General features: G+C 38.5%; 1 protein-coding gene across 1 annotated transcript; it reads right to left on the bottom strand.

Moving 5' to 3' along the window:
- Positions 1-3,494: 3,494 nt before the first annotated feature.
- Positions 3,495-24,091, bottom strand: SUB1 (SUB1 regulator of transcription). The gene is made up of 5 exons (XM_081230581.1): positions 24,005-24,091; positions 21,446-21,518; positions 19,209-19,331; positions 8,970-9,078; positions 3,495-6,537 (listed from the first exon to the last, which is right to left on the bottom strand). Exons 2-5 carry the CDS (start codon positions 21,515-21,517, stop codon positions 6,458-6,460), a joined length of 384 nt encoding a protein of 127 aa, XP_081086707.1. The 5' UTR covers position 21,518; positions 24,005-24,091; the 3' UTR covers positions 3,495-6,457.
- Positions 24,092-24,801: the final 710 nt, after the last annotated feature.

The following is a 24,801-nucleotide window of genomic DNA, read 5'->3' as shown; positions in this document are numbered from 1 at the left end:
GAAGGAAAATACCTACAAAAACAAGCCCAAAACAATTAAGAAAATGGTAATAGGAACATACATATTGATAATTACCTTAAATGTAAATGGATTAAATGCTCCAACCAAAACACATAGAGTGGCTGAATGGATACAAAAATAAGACCCATATATATGCTATCTACAAGAGACCCACTTCAGACCTAGGGACACATACAGACCAAAAGTGAGGGGATGGAAAAAGATATTCCATGCAAATGGAAATCAAAAGAAAGCTGCAGTAGCAATTCTCATATCAGACAAAATAGACTTTAAAATAAAGACTATTACAAGAGACAAAGAAGGACACTACATAATGATCAAGGGATCAATCCAAGAAGACAGAACAATTGTAAATATTTATGCACCCAACATAGGAGCACCTCAATACATAAGGCAAATGCTAACAGCCATAAAAGGGGAAATCCACAGTAACACAATTATAGTAGGGGGCTTTTAACACCCCACTTTCACCAATGGACAGATCATCCAAAATGAAAATAAGCAAACACAAGCTTTAAATGACACATTAAACAAGATAGACTTAACTGAGATCTATAAGACATTCCATCCAAAAACAACAGAATACACTTTCTTCTCAAGTGCTCATGGAACATTCTCCAGGATAGATCATATATTGGGTCACAAATCAAGCCTTGGTAAATTTAAGAAAATTGAAACCATATCAAGTATCTTCTCCGACCACAATGCTATGAGATGTTACAGGAAGAAAACTGTAAAAAATACAAACACATGGTGGCTAAACAATACGCTACTAAATAATCAAGAGATCACTGAAGAAATCAAAAAGGAAATCAAGCAATACCTAGAAACAAATGACAATAAAACCACGATGACCCGAAACCTATGGCATGCAGCAAAAGCAGTTCTAAGAGGGAAGTTTAGAGCAATACAATCCCACCTTAAGAAACAAGAAACATCTCAAATACACAACCTAACCTTACACCTAAAGCAATTAGTGAAAGAACAAAAAAAACCCAAAGTTAGCAGAAGGAAAGAAATCATAAAGATCATCAGATCAGAAATAAATGACAAAGAAACGAAGGAAAAAACAGCAAAGAGCAATAAAACTAAAAGCTGGTTCTTTGAGAAGATAAACAAAAGTGATAAACCATTAGCCAGACTCATCAAGAAAAAAAGGGAGAAGACTCAAATCAACAGAATTAGAAATGAAAAAGGAGAAGTAACAACTGACACTGTAGAAATACAAAGCATCATGAGAGATTACTACAAGCATATATGCCAATTAAATGGACAACCTAGAAGAAATGGACAAATTCTTAGAAAAGCACGACCTTCCAAGACTGAACCAGGAAGAAATACAAAATATAAAGACTAATCACAAGCACTGAAATTGAAACTGTGATTAAAAATCTTACGAAAAACAAAAGCCCAGGACCAGATGGCTTCAAAGGTGAATTCTATCAACCATTTAGAGAAGAGCGAACACCTTCTCAGACTCTCTCAAAATACAGCAGAGGGAGGAAGACTCTCAAACTCATTCTACGAGGTCACCAACACCCTGATACCAAGACCAGACAAAGATGTCACAAAAAAAGAAAACTACAGGCCAATATCACTGATAAACATAGTTGCAAAAATCCTCAACAGGGCTTCCCTGGTGGCGCAGTGGTTGGGAGTCCGCCTGCCGATGCAGGGGACACAGGTTCATGCCCCGGTCCGGGAGGATCCCACATGCCGCGGAGCGGCTGGGCCCGTGGGCCATGGCCACTGAGCCTGCGCATCCGGAGCCTGTGCTCCACAACGGGAGAGGCCACAACAGTGAGAGGCCCGTGTACCGCAAAAAAAAAAAAATTATTAAAAGTACTCACAGTTCAGGTGGCACTTAGAAAAAGTCACCGAAAACAAAAGTGGGAAGTGATTGAAATTGTAGCTGACATCAAAGGTCAATTTAAACATGTACTGAACGCAGCCAACTCTGCATGTCACAGATGTTGCACGCACTGTGTTTCTTTCAATCAGACACCCACCCTTGATCCCACATGCTTCCACAGCTGCCATCCCACTTTTCATTCACAACCAAGCTAAGTCTCCAACTCCACGGTCAACCAGCTTCTAGGCCTTGTCCACCCTTGTCAACATCACTCGTGACCTTTGAACCTCCAAGACAACAGAAACGTCAGTGTTGTAAAAGCAAAGGAAAAAATGAAGAACTGTGTCAGAGTGAAGACTAACAACGAAATTGGTTGGAAGCTTTTTGTTATAAAGACATTACTGGAACAACTGGCAAAATCTGAATGGAATCTCTGGGTGAAAGGATATATGGGAATTCTCTGTATCATTCTTGCAGTAACTCATTTGAGAAACAAAGCCAGAGTAGGAGCTATCAGTACACTGGGCTTAATTAGAAGAGGGCCAAACTGGAACTTCACACCACTTTCCAAAACACATGAGCTACAACACACATAATTTTAGTTAAGTTCTGGCTTGCCTGGTAGGAGAAGCCCCTTGCATACAGCATTCTGTTTCCAAGGTAGGTTTTAGTATCCAACTGTTGAGATTCAGGATAAGTGCTTTTTTTTTCTAGCAGAGTTTAGAAAAAGGAAGCGGCCTAAATCATTTCCATGCTAAAATAAGTTATCTAGCAGAAAGATAAACTATTTAAACTCTATCAAGAGCCAAAGAGTGAAATAAGAGGAGTGCTTCACTTTAGGCAGAAACAGTAGGTCATTGTTAGTCCAGGACTAAATGGCTGTAAAAGGAGGTCTGGGAAGGTCTGAACTCTGTGATCAATTTACGCGAAGTGAGTGGGGGAAAGGGGAATGCCTGTGTAGCAAGATCTTTGACACAGATGGCCATAAGTCTTGAATAAAATGTTATATAGTAAGTAATTTCACACATTTTTTTAAATGTTTCATGCTTCTCAAACTCCTTTTCTATCCCGTACCTCCTTTGAACCATACAACAAAATTGGAAAGTCAGTGATTAACTGTATGAATTCCAGTACTATTTTCTTCTTGACTAGATTTTTAAGTCAATATGTTTCACTAAAATTTAAAGTGGAACAAAACAAGAGTTATAAGAAACTTTCCATGGGTCTCTCTATCCCTGTGTAAATTTCCCTAAATAGAAATTTAAACAATGAGAGATCTCACTATTAACTAATAAGTAAAATTACTAATCAAGAAGGGAAAAATAGAGACTTTATACATAATTATAACAAGGAATAATCAGACCACAAAGCACTCATACAGGTAAAGTAAAAGAGGCCATGTACAGCTTAATATTTGCATTTTTTCATCTGGATCAGGTAGATGAAAAAAATGAGGCCACAGCACCCAGTCCCAGAAGTCCTCAGAAGATTTAACACTCAAAGGCTAATTCACATTCCAAAGCATTCACAAAGAAAGGTATCCTATTTGTTAACAAAACCCATTCAACAGATAACTTAGCGATTCATCTTTGGGTTTGTGAAACTGGGATGACACACAGGGCACATTTCTTGTTTTTATTTCAACATTTAAAATATTCACAGATGCAGTATATTCATTGACATCTCCATGGAAGATGTACCAAACAAAGCAGACAGGTATTCCACAATTACAGAATTACATATTTGTTACTATGTGAATGTTTACCCCTAGAGTTTATCTGGAAAAACACCACTTTAAAGAAAAAGAGCAAAAACTTTTGAGTGTTTCACTGGATTTTCCATAAAAAGTGAGTTGCAAAGAATTTAAGGAGAGATACCTAAACATTAGCACTTTTTTAAAATTTCAAACTTTTATAGTTCTCTTCTAACATACCCCCATCAAGAACATTTAAATAATTAATACTCAATTCTTTCTCTTTTCCCCTCAATAGCCAAGCCAGAACGTACTTACTTTTCCTGTCTTTTTTCCTAAACACATTATGAAGAATAGGCTGACCATCACAGCATCTTGACTAGCTAATGAGGTAGGAGTACTCTTCTTTCAAAAGAAGTTCTTAAGCATTTATGAAGCAAAATAAAAAAGAATAAAATTATAAGAGTTTTTCTTTAGTGGTTGTTCTTTAAACGCCAAGAGCATTAGAAATTGGTCAAATGCTGCTTGTACTTTAAAAAGACAAAGACAAAAATCCACTAGAAAGGCCCTGCTACTGCACAGATTCGTGGGCTGGCGTGAATTAAATTCATTTTGGCATTATCAGGCTAAGAAACCAGTGCCTGAAAATGTCACACTTTCTTCCTGGAAGAAATCTGACCAAGAAGGTAAAGTTTAAATAGAAAACAATATACCTTTTCTTTCCAGCACAAGTTATTTTAAAAAGTCTCTTCTTTTAACGCAGTTCTCATCCTTTTCTACACACACACTAGATTAATAATTTCTGTATATTACATATCCAGTAATGTACTGAATTTACCAAGAACATTACCAGAATCTGCCAGAGAAACACTCCTTACTTGAAAGTTTTAATGACATAATACTAAACAGCTAGAAAATGCCTAGGTAACAGATTTCAGCACATCTCTGTATTAGCAGATTGTTTCAAAATGCATATACCTTGTCATTTCACATAAACCTAGGAAATTTACCCATTACTCCCTCTTCATCTACACCAAAATCAGAGTTCTGTGTTCTAACTACCCTTTCTGTATATACAATAAGGAATACTTTACAAATCTACCCAATTCAGTTAATATGTTCCCAAATAAGGGGAAAGTTTTCAAACAAGTATGATTTGTCTAAAATACGTATTCTGAACACTTTAGTACCTATTATGTGGTGAAGGCTAAAATACCAGAAAAGAGGACTTATTTCTCCAATTATGCACATATTAGGGTTACTGCTAAAAAACACTTTTTAAAAATCTTAAAAATGTAAAAGAAACACTTAGAACAGCTGCCAGAAAAAAACTGATAACTCTATGTGGCCTGGCAGATGGTTTTGAAATCAAGTCCTTGACAACTCTACTATAAGATGTTTTAGACATAGTAATCATACTTGTTATAATAGTGCAACTCTCTGATATGGTAGTAACCATTTGAGATTAGCTATCAAATGTCACCAAGAATTTTTTACATGTCTTTAAACCTTTCTTTTTACTATTCTATCTAGAACTGTGTCCTATCAATGTGATCAAAATATCATGTGTTATCATTTAGTGTGAAGAGAATTCCTTCCTCTTCACTGCCACCTTTTTTAATTTCAGTTATAGTTTCTTTACATTCTTCTCCTAAGGCACACCATGCCCTATTTATTGCTGCAAAGCCCCTGAAATCTGTGCCTCAACCTACATCTGCTTCATCATTATGGTTCAATGAAAATCACTTCAGAGTGCCTGCTAAAACTTAGTAACATTAAGTCTAGAATGCCACTGTCCCATAAATGAACTGCAAAAGAACCAAGTCTACTGAAGCAAAGGCTAAAAAACACAAGTATGTGCTCTTTGTGCTCTTTCCCCTAAAAATTGACATTATCTACTATGACAGTTAAGCTCAGTGGTATCTCTGGCTATATATAATCCATACTCAATGTCATAAAATAAAATGTTAGGCCAGTAAGCTTTCACAATTTTTATTAAATCCTAGTCTAATTTAACAATATCTGATTTTATAGACATCATCCCATGGTGAATATGTTTAATAAGTGAAAGCAAATCAGATATCTAAGTCATTATTTTCTGCAGACTAAGCAATAACAACTACACAGAACACTACAGGTAATGACATACATACATTTACTTGCTCGGAGTTTTCATACAAGCCATGTTGTTTATCAAACTATATCTCCTAATATTTAATACAGTAGAATTAGTGATTGTAGTTCTCATATAATATTTTACTTACAAGTACCTTATTGAGATAAGTAACATTTTGACAGTTTCAGACTTTCCAAACTAGCATAATATACTCAAGAAAAAGAGCAAAAAGCAAAACGAAAACTGAACATAACAAGTTATTAAAAGGACAAGGAAGTGAAGAAAAAAAAGGAAAAGTGAAATATCATTGGGGTGGGGGGAAAAGAAAAAAAATCAAACAAGTCTAGATACTTGACTAGAAGGAAACAGATTAACCATGAATTTCACAAACCAAAATTTTCTAAATTCAATGCGATGCTAATCCTTTTGAAGGTAAAAGCTGAGTTGAAACTAAAAGGTTGATAAACTGTTACTTTTGGCCTTAAGTAGTACCAACTTTTCTGATCAAAGAAGGCCACAACAGTTAAGATTGTATTACTTGATTTTATTTTGCACTAGGTGGTGGACACAAAAGCAATCCTCCTTAATAAAACTGACAATTAGCTTCACTCAGAACATTTTTAATAATGCGCATTTAAAAAGAAGTATTCATCTTACAAATTGTTCTGCAATCCAAATATACAATAGCTTGGAAAACAATGTTTAGAAAACAAAAGCCAATGTAAAAAGACAATTAAAACAACTAGAACAGTACAGGTTTTACATTGCTCTGATTTTACAGTTTTCTTACTGCATCATCAATGTCAGAAATCTGTTCCTTCAGCTGGCTCCACTGCTCAGGATTTAAAGAAATACCTAAAAAAAAAGTTTAAAAATCAAAAATTGAATATCTACTTAAGCTCTCTTGAGGATTTTCATACTTCCAACTAAAATATTGTTTTATCTAAACTGCCATTTTGAATGGCACAATAGTACATTAAGAATCAAATCCCTTACGTTTGTTAATTACACATTCATCACAATTACCTTAGCAGGTCAATCTTATGCCCAGTTTTACTTTCAACACTGCATCCTGCGTAATGCCTATTATACCCAGTGAGCGCAAATTATGATTTGAAGATTTATCTCACAAGTGCTTGCAAACTAGCAGGCTATGTGGCCAGACCCAGATTCGGTATTTGACACCCCATTTCTACAAGCAGTTGTTTCCAACATTTGCTCAAAATTTCCACAGGAACTCGGCATGAATGACTTTGTGCTGAGTTCTTCCAGAAGCACTCACTTCACTTCGGAAAAATCCCCGAGACACAATCCAAACAGGACTTCTTAGACCGTGCATACTGGTTAACAGTGCACTCCGGGGCTTCCCTGGTGGCGCAGTGGTTGAGAGTCTGCCTGCTAATGCAGGGGACGTGGGTTCGAGCCCTGGTCTGAGAAGATCCCACATGCCGCAGAGCAACTGGGCCTGTGAGCAAGAATTACTGAGCCTGTGCATCTGGAGCCTGTGCTCCGCAACAAGAGAGGCCGCGATAGTGAGAGGCCCGTGCACCGCGATGAAGAGTGGCCCCCGCTTGCCACAACTAGAGAAAGCCCTCGCACAGAAACGAAGGCCCAACACAGCCATAAATAAATAAATAAATAAATTTTAATCATATGGGCTTCTAAGAAGACCTCTGCTTAAAAAAAAAAAAAAAAAAAAAAGAGTTCACTCTGGAGTCAGGCTGCCAGAGTTCAAATCCCAGCCTCACTAACTCTATGGCCTTTAAAAAATTAATTACCTCTAAACCTCAGTTTCCTCATCAGTAAAATGCTGCTTATAACTCAAAGGGTTGTTGTGAATAATTAAATTAGCTAATGTGAATAAAATCTCAGCCTATCACCAGACACATAAACATTTAAAACATTAGCTAATGACATGTTCCTATTTAAGACATAAAAGTATGAACAGAAAGTACTTTGTGCTTTAAACTTACAATGTTCTAATGCCTGACCCTTATAAGCACAGAAATAAACTAGAATTGGAAGATTAATGAATTTCTCAGAAAACTGCTGGGAGGCCATGAAGTTGAGAGCAAAGAGGAGAATATATTAGGGCAATACTTAGGAAGGGCTAATCAAATCATTTTAGTAAATGTTTGCAGGAACAAGAAAAGAAATCTGGCATTGGCTACAGTGGGACAACTTGAATGATCAATCCAGAAGTAGCCTGAAGAAGAAAAGGGTATGAAAACATATAAAGGTTAAGTTTAATACAGTCAAAAATTACATGAAGCAAACAAGTGGTACTTTTCAAAATGACATGCAGGCAGAGTAGAAGAAAATAAGGAGGCATTTTTTTCATTAGCTAAGGATCAACCTAAAGCAGCTAACCAGCCAAACATATGAATTTCTGTTGGTACACAAATGTTCTGTAGCTATTTGGTGAATGAATAAAGCATGCTTCTGTGATGATGACATGCTTGGGACTGGATGAAGCAAAAATGGAAGGACAAAGACCCACTTAAAGGATACCACCCTAAAGAATATCTGTTTGGAGATGAACCAAAAGGAAACACTGTAGGGCTTCCCTGGTGGCGCAGTGGTTGAGAGTCCGCCTGCAGATGCAGGGGACACGGGTTCGTGCCCCGGTCTGGGAAGATCCCACATGGCACGGAGTGGCTGGGCCCGTGAGCCATGGCCGCTGAGCCTGCGCGTCCAGAGCCTGTGCTCCGCAACGGGAGAGGCCACAACAGTGAGAGGCCCGCGTACCGCAAAAAAAAAAAAAAAAAAAAAAAAAGGAAACACTGTAAACCAGGATTTTCCATTCCTGATTTTACACCTTCCCAGTGCCCCCATTCTACTTCAGAATTGATGTAATCTTTTTAAAGGTATATTCAAGTAAATTAGCAGCCAACTGAAGTGATATTAGGGGTATTATTGGCAGGAGGGAGGGAGATATTTCAACAAGCTTTATTTAAGACATTTCATTAAAATAAGTTAAGTGTCATGTCCAAAAAGGCTACAGGGACTTCCCTGGTGGTCCAGTGGTTAAGACTCTGCACTTCCACTGTAGGGGGTACAGGTTCCATCCCTGGTCAGGGAACTAAGATCCTGCATGCCGCACGGTGTAGCCAAAAAAAACCAAAAAGGCTACAGAAGATAAAGAGAATCAACTCAAGGAGGATCTCCCATGCCCTATGCACCATCAACATTATTTCAATTTCAAATGAAGTCCAAACAATTTCAAGCTTAGATAATTTTAAATTTAATCCCAACATTAGGACCAAATTCAGGAAATTAAATCTTACCTTTCCTTCCCGGTTTCATTTCACCTTCCGGATCCATCCAGTATTCTCTAATATCAATTAAGACTTTCCCTTTAAAGTCCCGAACACTGACATACCTCATTTTCCCAATCTGCAAAAGAAACAAAAACATAAAAAGGTGTTCAACAATGGCATCCATATTTATATTCACACTTGCTGCACACTCACTCTACTTTTAATCACAAAAATAATTACTATTCTCAATATCAAAACTACACCAAAGGAACTATCACTGTTAAAATCTTTCTAAAAAGATGAAACAAAGCACATCTCACATTTCCAATCACTTTTACATTAAATTGGGACATACATAACAGAGCATTATTCAGCTTTAAAAAAGAAGGAAATTCTGTCACGTGCTATTTACAACAAGGATGAACCCTGAGGACATTACGCTACGTGAAACAAGCTCATCACAAAAAGATACATACTGGATGATTCCAGTACTTAATATGAGGTACCTAGGGACTTCCTTGGTAGCCCAGTGGTCAAGAATCCACCTGCCAATGCAGGGGACATGAGTTCGATCCCTGGTCCAGGAAGATCCCACATGCCACGGAGCAACTAAGCCCTTGCGCCACAACTACTGAGCCCACGTGCTGCAACTACTGAAGCCCGTGTGCCTAGAGCCCGTGCTCTGCAACAAGAGAAGCCAACGCAGTGAGAAGCCCACGCACTGCAACAAAGAGTAGCCCCCACTCACCACAACTAGAGAAAGCCCCCGCTCAGCAACAAAGACCCAACGCAGTCAAAAAATAGATAAATTTTTTTAAATTTCATATGCTTTAAAAAAAAAAATACGAGGTACCTAGAATAGTCAGATTAAGATAGAAAGTAGAATGGTGATTACCAGGGGCTGGGGGGAGATCAGGAGAAAAGGGGAGTTGTTATTTAACAGTTTGACAAGAGGAAAATATTCTGGAGCTCTGTTTCACAATAAAGTGAACATACTTAACATTACTGTATGCTTAAAAATGGTTAAGATGGTAAGTTTTATGTTGTGTTTTTTTTTTACCATAAAGATCATTACAAAGCAAAATCTTGCACTAACCACAACCATAGGAATCCACAGACTCAGCTAGCTACACTGGTTTAGCAACCATTCTGAATGTAAGAATCCAAAGTTCCAGTCAATAGTAACATGAGATAGCTTTCCTTTTAGACATTCATTTCAAATAACATCGTTAATACACTCCACTTATAGTCTCAAACTGAGAACTTAAAACTGTCCACAGAAAACTATTTCTCAAAAACCTTCTACTGCTGCTTAACACAAACTACAGATTGCACAGGGAAGGAAAAGGCTTACTCAACCAAGTGTCTATAAGCACTTTTCAGGATATCTCATCAAAACCTCTACTACCTCTACCTATCTGACTCACTTTAAACCTACTCTTCAATCTTCCTGACTTAAATACTAGCTATGATCTTGTGCTTGAAACACATCATCATGTAAAAGTTGCTTTCTCTATAAACCTGGGTCCCTTAATGATTAAATAATCCCTTTTATTGGGTTATCAAGTATTGCTAAAGTAGAAGCACAGTTGTGCTGATAAAGTACACATTTTTGGCTTCCATCTTGCCTATGTCTTCTCAGGCTGCTTTTTCTTGTCTCAGGTCTTGTTCGTTCTCAAATTTCTCATCCCACTGGTGTGCCCCCTATTTGCAGGGTATGCCTCATGCTTTATGGAGGAAATACAGTCCATCAGGTATGGTTAAGTGCCTTCAAATCTCTCTTCTCAGTACCTACCCACATCTTCATCAATTCTTAAGTTCTTTACCTTTTGTATCCCATTTCTTGCATATACAGCTGACCCCTGAACAACTCAGAGGTTAATTCAAGTATAATTTATACCTCGGCCCTCCACATCCGAGGATTTAAACCAACCACAAACCATGCAGTATTTAGTATTGAAAAATATCTGTGTATAAGTGGACCCAGGCAGTTCAAACCTGCATTATTTGAGGGTCAACTGTACATTCTTTCCCTTTCCGTTGGTTTCTTATCTACCATTTCCAAACATGCTCATTCTCCTCTTTCTATAAGGCATTTTCCCTAATCTGCATTGTATAACTTTCCTCATGTTTCCTTCCTCCCTTTATTGCTAATCTTTGAAAGGCAAGAATTGCTGTTTCCATTGATTAAACTCCCAATGCCTATGCTAAAGTCACCAGTGATCTTACTGTCATTTTTAACGGCTTATTTTTTACAGTCCTCTTTGTGTCCCCTAGTGCCTGTCATATCGGGTTCCCAGCAAACTGTTTTAATGGATGAACTAAATAAATAAGACCAAAATAATTATCACAGTGAAACTCCTAATAGTGATTCATAACACTGATTTAATACCTAACAAATTTTTAAGTATCTTAGGCACCTACAGCACTGAACATTGTTTCATTTTGGTTTTTAAGGTAAGCCCATGTGACAGATGAATAGATAAAATTAAAATACACTGAAAACCTACTAGAGTAATATTGATTAGGTAAGTCAAGTAAGCATTCAGTGTGGGCTTGAGTAGTGCAAGAGACTTCAAGTGGTGGAATTTGACCTTGAAAAATGACAGGCCATTAATTAAGCAAAAGGGAGAAAAAAGTGATGAGGACAGAGACCAAGGAAAGCAGAAAGATACGATACTGATGAGATTCAAAAGGCTGAATAGATGGAGCCATACTGAAAAGGACGTGAAAAGCCAGGAAGAGAATTCTGAAGCCTTTATAGGTCCCTGAACTAAGAACAAAAAAGAAAGGAAAAAAAGAAAAGCAGAAGCAGAAAAACAGGGTTACAACTTTAAAATTTCACTAGAAAAAAAGTTAAAGATCAAGACTGAAAGCAACCTTTTTTTAAAAAACAGTGTATGAATGGCACTTTACCAGTCTTAAGTTAGTAATAACAAGTACTCAGTTATTTTATGTAAAAAGCATGGGACAATACAGTTAACACAACACATTGTTAGCTAGCTTCACTTCTACCCTCGATCCCTAGAAACTTCTAACAAGCTTCGTCACCCACAGTTTCAATGAGGTGTGTATAAATGTTTGTTTGCTACAGATGAACTTAAAAAGAGGCATTTTCTTTCTCTCAAACGTGACTGACCATCCACGTACTTAAAACTTTGTGAATTTACAATTTGAAGTCCCTAATCACCCTTCAAATAACTTGTGTTTGACTATTCTAAATAAGAAATTATACAAAGTAGGGAAAAGGTATAGGTCAATAAACTGACTCTCTTAAAATCTGGCAATAATGATTCAGGGAACACCAGCACCAAAGAACTGTGGGGGTGAAAGGAGGGGAAGCCTGGGGACGCAGACCGACGCTGCCCTACCAACATCTGAACCCCTTATTGTAACCAAAAACTTACTATGCGTTTTCCTTTGTATACTGCCCTTTAATATATTCAGTGTTCACTTTATTTTTTTTTAATTTTTTTCTCCAGTGTTCATTTTAGCATAAAAAGCTTTAATGTGAATTTTCAAATAAAGATGGGCCCTATAGAAAACTGCACCACGTTTATCCCATGACTTTGCATTCTCCCAGCCCAAAGCACCAAATCCACAGTATGCACATTCATTCCAGAGTTTAAGCAATAGAGGCATTAGGAGAAAAAGAAGAGTCAGAAGGATACTTTGCCCCTAACATCAGGAATAAAGCAAGGATGTCTGCTCTCACCACTTCTTTTCAATATTATACTGGAAATACTAGCAATAAAGCAAGAAAAAGAATGAAAAGGATGATGTAAAAACAAAAATCATCATCAACAGAGAAATCTAAGAAGTCCTAAAAAATACATATGTAACATATAAATTTATAAAATATAGAATGTTATATGTATACTTACCTATATTATGTAATATCGTACATATTGTTTAGCAATGAACAACTGGAAAATGAACTTAAAAACAACACATTTTTAAAAAGTGGTTCTGAAGAACCTAGGGGCAGGACAGCAATAAAGACGCAGACATAGAGAATGGACTTGAGGACACGGGGCGGGGGAAGGGTAAGCTGGGACGAAGTGAGAGAGTGGCATGGACTTATATACACTACCAAATGTGAAACAGATAGCTCGTGGGAAGCAGCTCAGTGCTCTGTAACCACCTAGAGGGGTGGGATTGGGAGTGAGACGCAAGGGGGAGGAGATATGGGGATATATGTATATGTATAGCTGGCTGACTTAATTATACAGCAGAAACACACACCATTGTAAAGCAACTATACTCCAATAAAGATGTTAAAAAAATTTTTTTAAATAAATCAAAAACGAAACAATACATTTGCGATAGAATCAAAACACAAAATACTTAGGAATAAATTTAGCAAAACACATACCAGAAAAATCACAAAACAGAGAAATCAAAAAAGATCTAAATAAATGGACAGAGATACCACATTCATGAACAGGAACTTCAATATTGTCAAGTTCTGACTCTCCCCAAATTATCTTCAGATCTACCTAATCCCAATCAAAATCCCAGTAGACTTTCTGATAAAAACTGACAAGCTGATTATAAAATGTGTATGAAAATACAATACATAGAATAGCAAAAATAATTCTGAAAGTGAAGAACAGTGTTAAAGGGCTTACACTACCTGATTTCAAGACTCACCATAAAAGTATAGTAATTAAGACAGTGTGGTACTAAAGACAGACACAGAGATCAATGGACTACAGCCGAGTTTAGAAATAGATAAACATTTTGTATATTTACTGGTTTTCTTTAAAGATCCAAGGTGATTCAACAGGAAAAGAATAGTCTTTTGAACAAATGGTACTGGAACAACTCGATTATCTGTACAGGGGTGAAAAATGAGTCTCAACCCCTATCTCACACTATACACAGAAGAAACTAATTCTACATGGATTAGAGACCTAAATATGAAAGTTAAAACTATAAAAAGTGTAGCAAAAAAAACACTGGCAAAATTTTTGTGGCATTGGGGTAAAGAACTATATCTTAAACAGGAAACAAGCATTAACCAAAAAAGCGAAAAATCGATGAAAATGGACATTTTCCAATTTAAAGATACTTAAATTAAAAAAGTAAACCACAGACTCAGAAAATATTCACAATACTTGTATCTGACAAAGGCTTTGTATTTAAAATATTTTTTAAAAATCCCTCAAATTCAATAAATCAAATGACCTTTTTTTAATAGGCAAAAGATCTGAACAGAATCTTCAAACAAAAATATAAGACATTAAGGAAATACAAAGTAAAACTACACATCCATTAATTAAAGTGAATAAAATTTTTAAGACTGGTAATACCCAGTGAAGATGTGCAGCAATTGGAATCTCATACACTGCTGGTGGGTCTGTAAAATGGTACAGCTACTTTGGAACACAGTTTGACAGTTTCTTAAAGTTAAAGATACACTTAGCCTATGACCCAGCAAATACATCTGGTGTTTACCTAAAAGGCGAAAATGTCCACAAAAAGACTTGTACAAGAATATTCACAGCAGCTTTATTCCTAATATCCCCAGACTAGAAACAACCCAAATGTCCACCCAAAATGAATAGATAAACGAACTGTAGTACAATCATACAATGGAATACCAACCAGCAATAAGAAAGAATCACTGATACTTCAAACAAGGAATGATCTCAAAACACTATGGTGAGCAAAGGATGCCAGACACAAAACAATACAGACTGTATGATTCCATTTATATGAGGCTCTAGAACAGGCAAAATAAATCTCTAGGGACAGAAATTACATCAGTGCTTACCTGGGGAAAGGGAATGGACTATAAAGGGAGGTCTAGAGGGAACTTTCCAGGGTGATGGAAATGGCCTCGCTACAAAAGCACGTACGTTTAGAGAAAGACAAATATCATATGATACTGCTTATATGTGGAAATCTTAAAAAATGATACGAATGAACCTATTTACAAAACAGAAATAGAGTCACAGATGTAGAAACCAAACTTATGGTTACCAAGTGGGGGGAGGGAGGGAAGGGATAAATTGGGAGATTGGGATTGACATATACACACTACTATATATAAAATAGATAACTAATAAGACCCTACTGTATAGCACAGGGAACTCTACTCAGTACTCTGTAATGACCTATAGGGGAACAGAATCTACTTGGGCTGGCCAAAAAGTTCATTCGGGTCTTTCTGTAAGATGTTAGGAAAACCCCGAAAGAACTTTTTGGCCAACCCAATAAAAAAGAGTGGATATACATATATGTACAACTAATCCACTTTGCTGCACAGCAGAAACTAACACAACGTTGTAAATCAACCATATTCCAATAAAAATTAAAACAAAATAAAATAAAATTTTAAAAAGCATGCACGTGTTTTACAGCTCACCAAATTAGGCTTTAAATGTGTGCATTTTATTGTCTATGGATTATATCTCAATAAAGTTTTTTAAAAAAAGAAAAGAACTTGCCCAATAGTCACCTCTTCCTTGAGGAGAAATAAAGCTGACAAATTCTTACCAAAAAAAAAAAAAACTAACCACAGAAAAATGAGGGGGTAGTAGTGTAGATGTAAGTAAAAGTAGAATAAAGATCACTGCACTCACATGTCATAGGAGAAAACAGTCACACGACAGAACGCACGTATTTTCACACACACATAATCTGGAGGTGAACAAGAAAAAAATAATATGTACCTCATACCGAACAGTGATTCTTAAGTTTTTTTGATTTCCTGTCCCCTTTGGGGTACTGATGGTTATAAATAATCCCTTCAATACAAAAAAATCCAAAAAAAATATTAATTTCATGGACTCCCAAAATAAACCCCCAGGTTAAGAACACCTGACTCTGTAATGACATAATTTAAAAGTAACAGGTTTATCCTTAAAATCATCAAATCAACTAAAGCAGTATTACTGACCCTTTGTGCTGAACTTTGAAGACGAATAGGGATCCCTCTGAAGAAGAATAGGGATCAATGTCCCCTGCCTCAATCATTCTGACCTTTTAAGACATAGGTACTAAGTAATTACAAGATAGTTCTGCAATCCACATCACATACGTCATCTCAGGTAAATTATATCCCTTCGGCACCAAATTCGCAAAATTCAGAGCTGAAGAAACCAGACAAAAGCAAGCACCTAGTAGTATCTCCTCTCTACTCAGGAATCTGCCCAAATCATTCCACAGCTTAAAAGATCAGCAGAGTGACTTTCCTTGGGCACAATTCTCTTCAAATACTACATTTAGAGAGCTGCTTATGTTTGATGCACATTGCTTTACCAAAATTTAAGATCATTTCCTCCAGTTCTATTCTCAAGAGATGGGTATTTAGGTTTAAGGGAAAAAAAGAAACACCCTGTCTTATGGTTACTAAGCAATACTCAAACAACTTTAATTTAGATTTTAGATTTGTCTTTGGTAAAGTATACCTGATAACCCAGGTCCTTAAAGATACTAGCAATGTCTAAAAAAGTTCCACTCTGGGAGCTGTCTTCAAGGCATTTTCTTGGTAAATGAAAAATATAGGAAATATATATCTCTATTTTTTTAATTAAATAAATAGAATTTTTTTAAACTTTACAAAACACAATGAGCATAACTGATTTTCCTTCCAAAAACCCCATCCTTCACCTGTCTTTCCTAATAAAATTATCAAACCATTATTACTAATAAAAATGAAGTCCTCGGGCTTCCCTGGTGGCGCAGCGGTTGAGAGTCCGCCTGCCGATGCAGGGGACACGGGTTCGTACCCCGGTCTGGGAGGATCCTGCATGCCGCGGAGCGGCTGGGCCCGTGAGCCGTGGCCGCTGAGCCTGCACGTCCGGAGCCTGTGCTTCGCAACGGGAGAGGCCACAACAGTGAGAGGCCCGCGTACAGCACAAAAAAAAAAAAATGAAGTCCTCATTTTAAATTACATAACCAATGTAGTCACTAGGTCTGTGAAAAGTCACTCTGAAAATCAGGCCTACATGATCCTCCTAAAGGCACTTTCAAAAGGGTGAGGAGCCTAACAGCCTTTGAGGCTTGGGAACCTTCCAAATGAGAGCTTAAGAACTGAACTCACTTCTCTTGGTGAGATAACCTCCCTATAAAAAAAGAACTGGTTTCCCAAAACTGCTCTAATAGAATAAAATCTCTAAATGTGGGCCCTAGTTTCTTTATCTGTACAATCAGGAGTAAGGGAGACAAGATGAAATCCATTAATAGGCCACAGATGCTCTATTATCCAAGTACAAGCAGGCATACGGTGAACAGAATTGATCAGAGAAAAGCCCAAGATAACTGCCAGGCAAATACTTGAAAGTTTTTACCTTTAGTACAAACATTAAGTTGAACTATTCCAAAGCAGTCCTTCATTCTATATAGGAGGAAAGTCTATGAAAGGAAGGGATACTTTCTTGCAGATTTTACATTTCATTCTGCCCCGTAAAATAGCCTCCCACTGCACTTAGAATGAAACTAAAACTCCTAAAACTGGTCTCCCAACAGGAAAGCCCTGAAAGATCTGGCCTTCGCCTTCCTTATCAACTAGACCTCCTACCTACACTCTCAGCCAACTTTCTAGGCTCCAGACACAAGGGCTTCATAATTCCTGCACAATCCAAGCTCTTTCCCACTTCAAGGCATCTGCACATTCTCTGTCAAATTAATCCAGTCTGCTCCTAGTTCCTCTAAAATATACAAAAGTCAGAAGACTAAAACCCATAAAAATCGATCTGCATTTTGTCACTTTTTTTTACATAATTTTTAATTTAAAAATGTATGTATTTAAGATTTATAACATGATTCAATGTACATATTCCGAGTGAAAGACTACTACACTCAAGCTAACGTATCATCTCCTTATACTTACCATTTTTTGTACGATCAGCGCGCCTGAAAATCTACTTAGTATGTCTCCAATGTTCAATACAGTATTATGCATAGCTAGCACGTGTCTATTTCTTTATCTAGAGTTATAACAAGACAAAACTGAGTAAAAATAGCCAACTTCTATTTTCCCATTCTCACATTAATCCTGGTACTGTCTTTCAAGGACATCAGTAAGTTTAAAAAAAAAAAAAAAAAGAATAAGTGCACACACACACAAGCCTTACTTTCTAGTCAAGTAAATGTTTGCAGTCTCATTTTGTCCAACCTTCTGACTTCGACTAATACTAATGTCTCCTTGAGACGCTTATCTTGTTTATGCTCCCACAAAGCACTTATTTTTTCCTTGCTCCCATTACTGATCTCTTCCTGTTCTCCTCCACCTTCTCTAACCCATGTCCTTTTCCTTCCACCCTGAATATCACAAGACATGTCCTCAGTCACCTCCTCTTCTCCCTCTGGTTTATACTTACTTCAGTGGAAGGTTTCAGTCAACCATACTAAGGACCCACATGAACAGTTCCCAACTAAGCCTTCTAGGTTCTAGAGCAGAGACACTTTATCACACTTACAATCAGATCCAAAAGGCCAAACTTAACCACCTCTGCCATTAAAACTAATTTATTTTCCCCATATCTATCAATGAAACCTTCATCTCTATTGTCTCTCAAATTTAAAACCAGTCTTCACTGATTGCTTCATTCCTCCAGTGCATTCTTCCTCACCAGCGATCTTAATCATCACTATTTCATCTTCTGGAAAAACCATCTAAGCCCTTATCACCTCACATAATTTATCCCCACTGCCTCTCCCACAAAGCCTTCTTGTACCATGATGCCAATAACAAGTCTCCCTAAAACAAGGTAAGAAACCCAAGGAAAGAAGCTATGCCAGTCCTGAGTAATTTCATCAAAGCCCTCTAATGAACTTCCCTCACTTTACCTCACTACTCAACCCTAATCCCCACAACAGATAAACTGAGGGCCCATTTTAGTAAACCCATTCACCCTTTCTGTTAGCAAGCCAAAACTAGGCAGGTCTTATTGCTGTTTCCCCTCCAGTAACATCCTATCCATACTTCACAGCCCAATACTAGACCTACCTCCTCCAAGCTGCTCTCTAAACGTGCAGTTCTCAATCTTTTTTTGCATTTCTCTAACTTTTAAATTCCCATTGTTTTAAATACAGCAAAACTACAGAATTCTAGATTTTAACAATCATCTAGCATCATATAAATTGCTTTCATTTCTACTAACTTGTTCTTATATTTCAAGGAATATCCTTAGTCAAGAGAATTGTAACATACATAAAAGATCATTATGCATTATCAGATTAAGGTACTTTTAACATTCTTTAGATCAAGCCAGGTAATAATTCCTCTGGAACTAAGGAAATAACCCACTTTACCTGAAACATGTTATCGTCTCTGCTGCTGCTGCTCTGCTTAGAAGATGACAGGGCTCTTGAAGTTTCACCAGTCTTTTGTTTTTTTACAGGTTTTTCTGGAGCAACTTGCTTTTTCCTCTTTAACTTGAAAGAAAAACAAGAATATGGTTAAAATCTGCATGAGAACAAAACACATCTCAGGTTCAAAAGATTCCATTACTTTTCAAGGCTTAAAGGATCAGAACACTCCATTTATTAATAAAAAAATCATAAATATATACACAAGCAAGTTTCACTTGACAACAGAACTATGAAACTAGCCTAGCACTGTTATCTAGTACAGTGTTTTCAAACTGCTCTCAGAAACCCAAAAGATATTTCAGGCATTAGAGTGGTATTCACCAGAGAAACAGTTATTTTATAGACTGGGATCCCTCATAAAATTTCTTTGGGAGAGAAAAAAGATGGAGGTATGGGGGCTGCTGCTTTTGAATAAACTTAAACTTTCGGAAACCACTCTAGTCAACTAGTCAGTTACTTATTTTTACAAAGAAAATGTACTAATTAGGAAGAATACAACCAACTTATGATTATTTATGCCTGCCTATTCCAAAAAGGACTTAAATTGGCTTAGCAAGTTTATGAGTAGGCAAAGCTAAGAAAGGTATTTCGTACTGGGCACCAGAAGTCAACAACTCATCACAAAACTTCCTCATCACAAAAAAACAACTTAAGATAAACAGTAATGTGTTACACTAGCATTCAAAATCAAAACAATGTTTTAAAAGCAGCATTACTCTAAAAGTTTTTCATATAGGTTCATTCTCAAAATGAGCTAATAGGGACTTCTCTGGTGGCACAGTGGATAAGACTCCGCGCTCCCAATGCAGGGGACCTGGGTTTCATCCCTGGTCAGGGAACGAGATCCCGCATGCATGCTGCAACTAAGAAACCCTGGAACCACAACTAAGGAGCCCACCTGCCACAACTAAGACCCGGTGCAACCAAATTAATTAATTTTATTTATTTATTTACTTATTTTAAAATGAGCCAACGGTCCATGAAATCCAGTAGTTCCCAATCCAAACAGTAGAGGGCAGTCATGTTCCTTAGTGGAAGGTATATAAACAATGTTTTACCAAATTATGTGATGCTAGGTAAAATACTGATATAATGTATGTATTTATGTACACAAACTGAAAGACTGGATTCATTTAATGTAAGTCCTTACAGGATTAACAGTATTATTTGGGATAAATAGCAAAAATTACCTCAGCTCAATAAGCAGAAAGCAATTATTCTTTTTATCAGGGTCTATACAGTCCCTGTGGAATGGCACATACCTGGCACATAAAAGCTCAATAAAAAACTTGTTAAATCAATGTATTCAAATGCTATACTGTGTGCAAGTTAAAAAACTAAGAGACATTCCCTTCTCGATATAGCCATGCATGCTCTTTGAAGTTTTTTTTCAACCTTCCAGGTGATATTATACTATGTACTTCCCTATAAAAGTCCATCTCCTCCAAGATTCTCATATAAGCTCTCTTTTCTTTTAACACTGCTAACTGAGCTCAGAGACACAACTATGTAAGGTTCTAGGAGATAAAGGACAATACTGTGTGGAAGAAGCCCTGACTACAGTGTGAGATGCTCAGTTAAGCAGAATGCACAGTTAAGCTTATAGCACAATTATCACCTAATGCAGAAAAAGCCTCTTCTATCAAAATGGGTAATTTCATGTTAGCTTTGCTGGGTGCTGATTTAATTAAAAGTAAGTAACATTCTAATTTAAAATGTACCAAGCCAAATTTTATGTAATCCTTGAAGGCTGGATAAACATCAAGGCTGAGAAGACTGTCAAATTAACATCTGCTTTCAAGGAGTTCAGATAATTTGGCTCAACAACTACAAAGAATACCTACAGATTAGGAAGATTACTAAATAATGGCAAATAGTGGCTTTGGCCTAAATCTAGTGCTATTCCCCTAGGGAGCCTTACGAGTCCTAAAAAGCCACAACAGGAAGCTTGTTAATGTCAGAAGACTTGCTCAAGTCTGACGTCGGGGCTTGGCGTGTGCGTGTACAACAAGCACCCTATGCACTTTAGTCAAGTGGTTCAGGGGCCATCTGCACTTTCAGAAACATCCATCCAGCCTCTCATTTTAAGATTCTGATATGCTGTGCAGTCCTTCAGAACTGGATGTGGGCAATACTGCTGAATTAAGTATCACAAAAATCACATGGTGTATAGTCACCTTTTTGTCTACTTCACTGTCAGAATCACTGCCAGAAGAGCTTGAAGAAACAAGTTCCTTTGACTTCGGCATTCTGAAAGAAAAATACATTATGTAAATAATTCATAATTTGCTCTATTACCTTCAACTTAACTCTCCCCCAATCACAGATTCAAGAAGTTCCACAGTTCTTTCTACCATTTTTGGTACTGGAGTTGTTACACTGAGCACACAAGTTATGCTCTTAATCTATGCTCTTCCAAGTTGAAAATAACATGCAAAGTGAAGAGTTCTGAACCCAGCAAGAAGAACTAAATGTCATACACATCTCATACTCTTACACCTCTCTCTTTCTTAAAGTCAATGGGGCTTTTTATACTTCATTTTAGCAGGGTTAGATGTTTATGTTTAGGGTAAACTGCAAAAAGGCAGCTGACAGCAATCACTGTTAAAACCAATAAGAAATATGAATAATTCTCAGTACTGCTTTATACTTGCCACTGAGGAGACTTATGTACAATTATTCACTGCCGGAACTGATATCAACTTACACACAGCATGGTGAACAACTGTACTATACAGATGTCGATATTTAATTAATTTTACCATTAAAATCCTATTTTTCATATTTTGTATATGTTCTTAATTTTTTTGGCTTTTTGACCATGCCAATCAAAGGAGCAAGTACGGAATCAAAGTTATACATAATTCACAGTTCATTTACATTTTACACTGATTTTCTACTCTGGAATACAACTTAAATTTGAAGAATCTGCTTATGGGAGGGGCAAAACCTTTCCTCCAATTCCTACTATGACCCTAGTTCCCCAGGTCCCCCCAGACGGTACATAGGCCAGTACCTTGCTTTCCCTGTGGATGTTTACAGAGTGCCTGAGGGCAGAGTCTTGTGCTTCTATGTTTCCCAAAATTCAAGGAATTTCACGCTGTACCTCTTTTCAAAGCACTTATAATACCAAATGGTAAAATGCTTATTTTCAAAACAAGTATCTTTTGCTCTCTCCACCTCCATCTCAGAAGAGACTTGAGTCCTATTAACTTCTATATGCCCTAAAGGGTCCAATATACACAACATACACTATAATGTTTGCTGAAAAAAGTGGAAAAGACTTCAAAAAAAACCATAAATAATCCAGGTCTCGACTAAACTTGCCATTAGCAAGGGCACTGAATGTATCCCAAAACAGGAAGTCAAAGTAAAAGAAATGGGCCATCCCTAGCCTAGCCACTAAATTCAAAAAGCTCAAACCATGCCCAAGCCAGCCATGTTGATTTTATCTGGCAATTTCTTGATGCCAAGAGTAGTAAATTCAGAGGGGAGCAAGCAACATTTATAGCCACGTTTTATACATTAATCCTGTTACTGTTCCGCTTTCCAACCTAATCTCCAAAATCAATTTAGTTGTTTTTCATGCTAGCTAATAATGCCAAGAAGCTTTTTTTTTTTAAAGTAATCCAACTGAACGTACCCTGTTTTTCACTTTGAAACGGTCAGGCATAACTATACCATCTGTTCATGAAAGGTTCCTGGGGGCCTAAGATCATTTCAAAGAACCAACTCGTGTTTAACACAAATAAGTCCATCCGACACGAAAACAAGGTAACGGTAACTAAAGCCAGCCTGTTTGAACTTCTATCAAAATACATTTTCACTTTTACTTAATGAGCCTTTACCGTTCAAGGGGAAAAATGCGGGGGGGGGGCGGCAGGCTCGCAATTCTGGCGAGGCGCTACTAACAGCGCTGGTGTGGAATATATACAAAACACAACTTAAAAAATGAAATCTCCGATCTCTGATGAAGGCATGGGGAAGGCGGGATTAGAAAACAAGAGGTGAAAATAAACTAGGACTAAAAGGCACGCGAATTCGGTTCAACACGAGGGTGATAAGCACCAAAACGGAGGAAGGGGGCCGCGCGACGCCAGGCAGCCGCCAGAACCCCGGGGCTGACAACGCCTTGGGCGGTGGGAGACAGGTCGGTCGGAGGGGGCGTGGGAGGCGGCGAAATGCGGAGGAGACGGCGTGGGAGAGGAGGGACTTGCACCAAGCGCCATTTTCTTGCCTCGAAGAGCTCACTGCCCCCCAGCAAACCAGCCGTTCACTCCCCCAGCGCCAGTCTCCCCCGCCGCACCGCCTGCCTTCCTCCGACCGGGTCCCCGCTCCTGGGGGCAGGGATGAGGACCCCGGAGAGACCTTGGGTAGATGCAGGCCCCGCACGCGCCCCCGCCCGGGCCGCCACTGCATTGTCCCGGGGGCGCCCCGGCCCCCTTCCCGCGGCTCCTCGCCCCCGCCGGGCACCTCCTCCCCCGCCGCCTCTGGGCAGCTCCCGGGGGCCAGTTTCGGGGGCCGAGAGGCCTGAAGCGCGTGGGGCGCGGAGTCAGGGACGAGGAGGGGTCCGGGAAGGCCGAGGAAGCATGGGGGAAATCAGGCAGCGCCGCCATTTCCCGCGGCCGTCGTCGACGAGAGGGACCGGGTCTGCGGGCGCGCAGCGGCCGGGCTGGCAAGGTGAGGGCCGAACGAGGGCGGTTACGAGGGGGTGGGGGCGGGGTCCGAGCACTCACGCTCCGCTCCGGTAGCCGAACTGCCTCCAGCTCGCCCGCTCGCTACTGACAGAGAAACGGAAGTGACGGCAGCAAAGAGACGCCCGCCCCGCCCCTCTGAGACCACGCGCGCGTGATGGGGCGTGGCCTCCCCTCCGAAACCAACACCGAGACCCTTTCCAGGGCCTTAAAGGGACCGCCCCTCATCCTGAACCGATTTCACGAAAGTGGGATGCGGCGAAGATTGGATTTGACTTGTGAGTGAGTGAGGGAGCGAATAAAACATGAATGACAAACACCGAGCTTTGCACTTGTTCCATAAATGTTTCTTGTAATAAAGTGAAATGTCTGAAAAAGATCAACACTTCTGGCCCATTTTCCGAGAAATGATCCTTGCCCGCCACCCCCTACTCTGGTATTTGACCCTGGCTAGTAAAATCCGAAGGAAGGAAGCCAAAGTCATAACGTTTAATGCCAGAAAGTGCGAAGAAAAGTCTTTGCAGAAGTCCTTGGCCACACACCCACACACATTCCTAAACTGAAGTCCTGGGAAATTCCCTGGCGGTCCAGTGGTTAAGACTCGGCACTTTCTCTGCCAGGGCTGGGTTCAATCCCTGGTCAGGGAACAAAGATCCGGAAAGCCGCTGGGCAAAAAAAAAAAAAAGTACCTAAACTGAAGTCCTGGAGGTGTAAGGTAGTTCACAGAAGGCAAGAGAACTCCATACTACAAGCAGGAATATGGCTAATATGAGTCTTTGAATCTATATTTAATGAATGCCGACTATAGCCAAGAATATATATTCAACACACATTTATCA

This window comes from Mesoplodon bidens (assembly GCF_964165515.1).
Source record: "Mesoplodon bidens genome assembly, chromosome: 4".
In the NCBI taxonomy this organism is placed as follows: domain Eukaryota; kingdom Metazoa; phylum Chordata; class Mammalia; order Artiodactyla; family Ziphiidae; genus Mesoplodon; species Mesoplodon bidens.
This window is presented reverse-complemented; position numbering and strand designations above follow the sequence as displayed.

Coding starts and splice junctions, on each gene's coding strand:
- SUB1 (XM_081230581.1), bottom strand. CDS start 21,517: ATGCCGAAGTCAAAGGAACTTGTTTCTTCAAGCTCTTCTGGCAGTGAT. Junction 9,079..19,208: donor GAGACGATAACATGTTTCAG/GTAAAGTGGGTT, acceptor TTTCTTTTGCAG/ATTGGGAAAATGAGGTATGT. Junction 6,538..8,969: donor AATGAAACCGGGAAGGAAAG/GTAAGATTTAAT, acceptor CTTTTTTTTTAG/GTATTTCTTTAAATCCTGAG.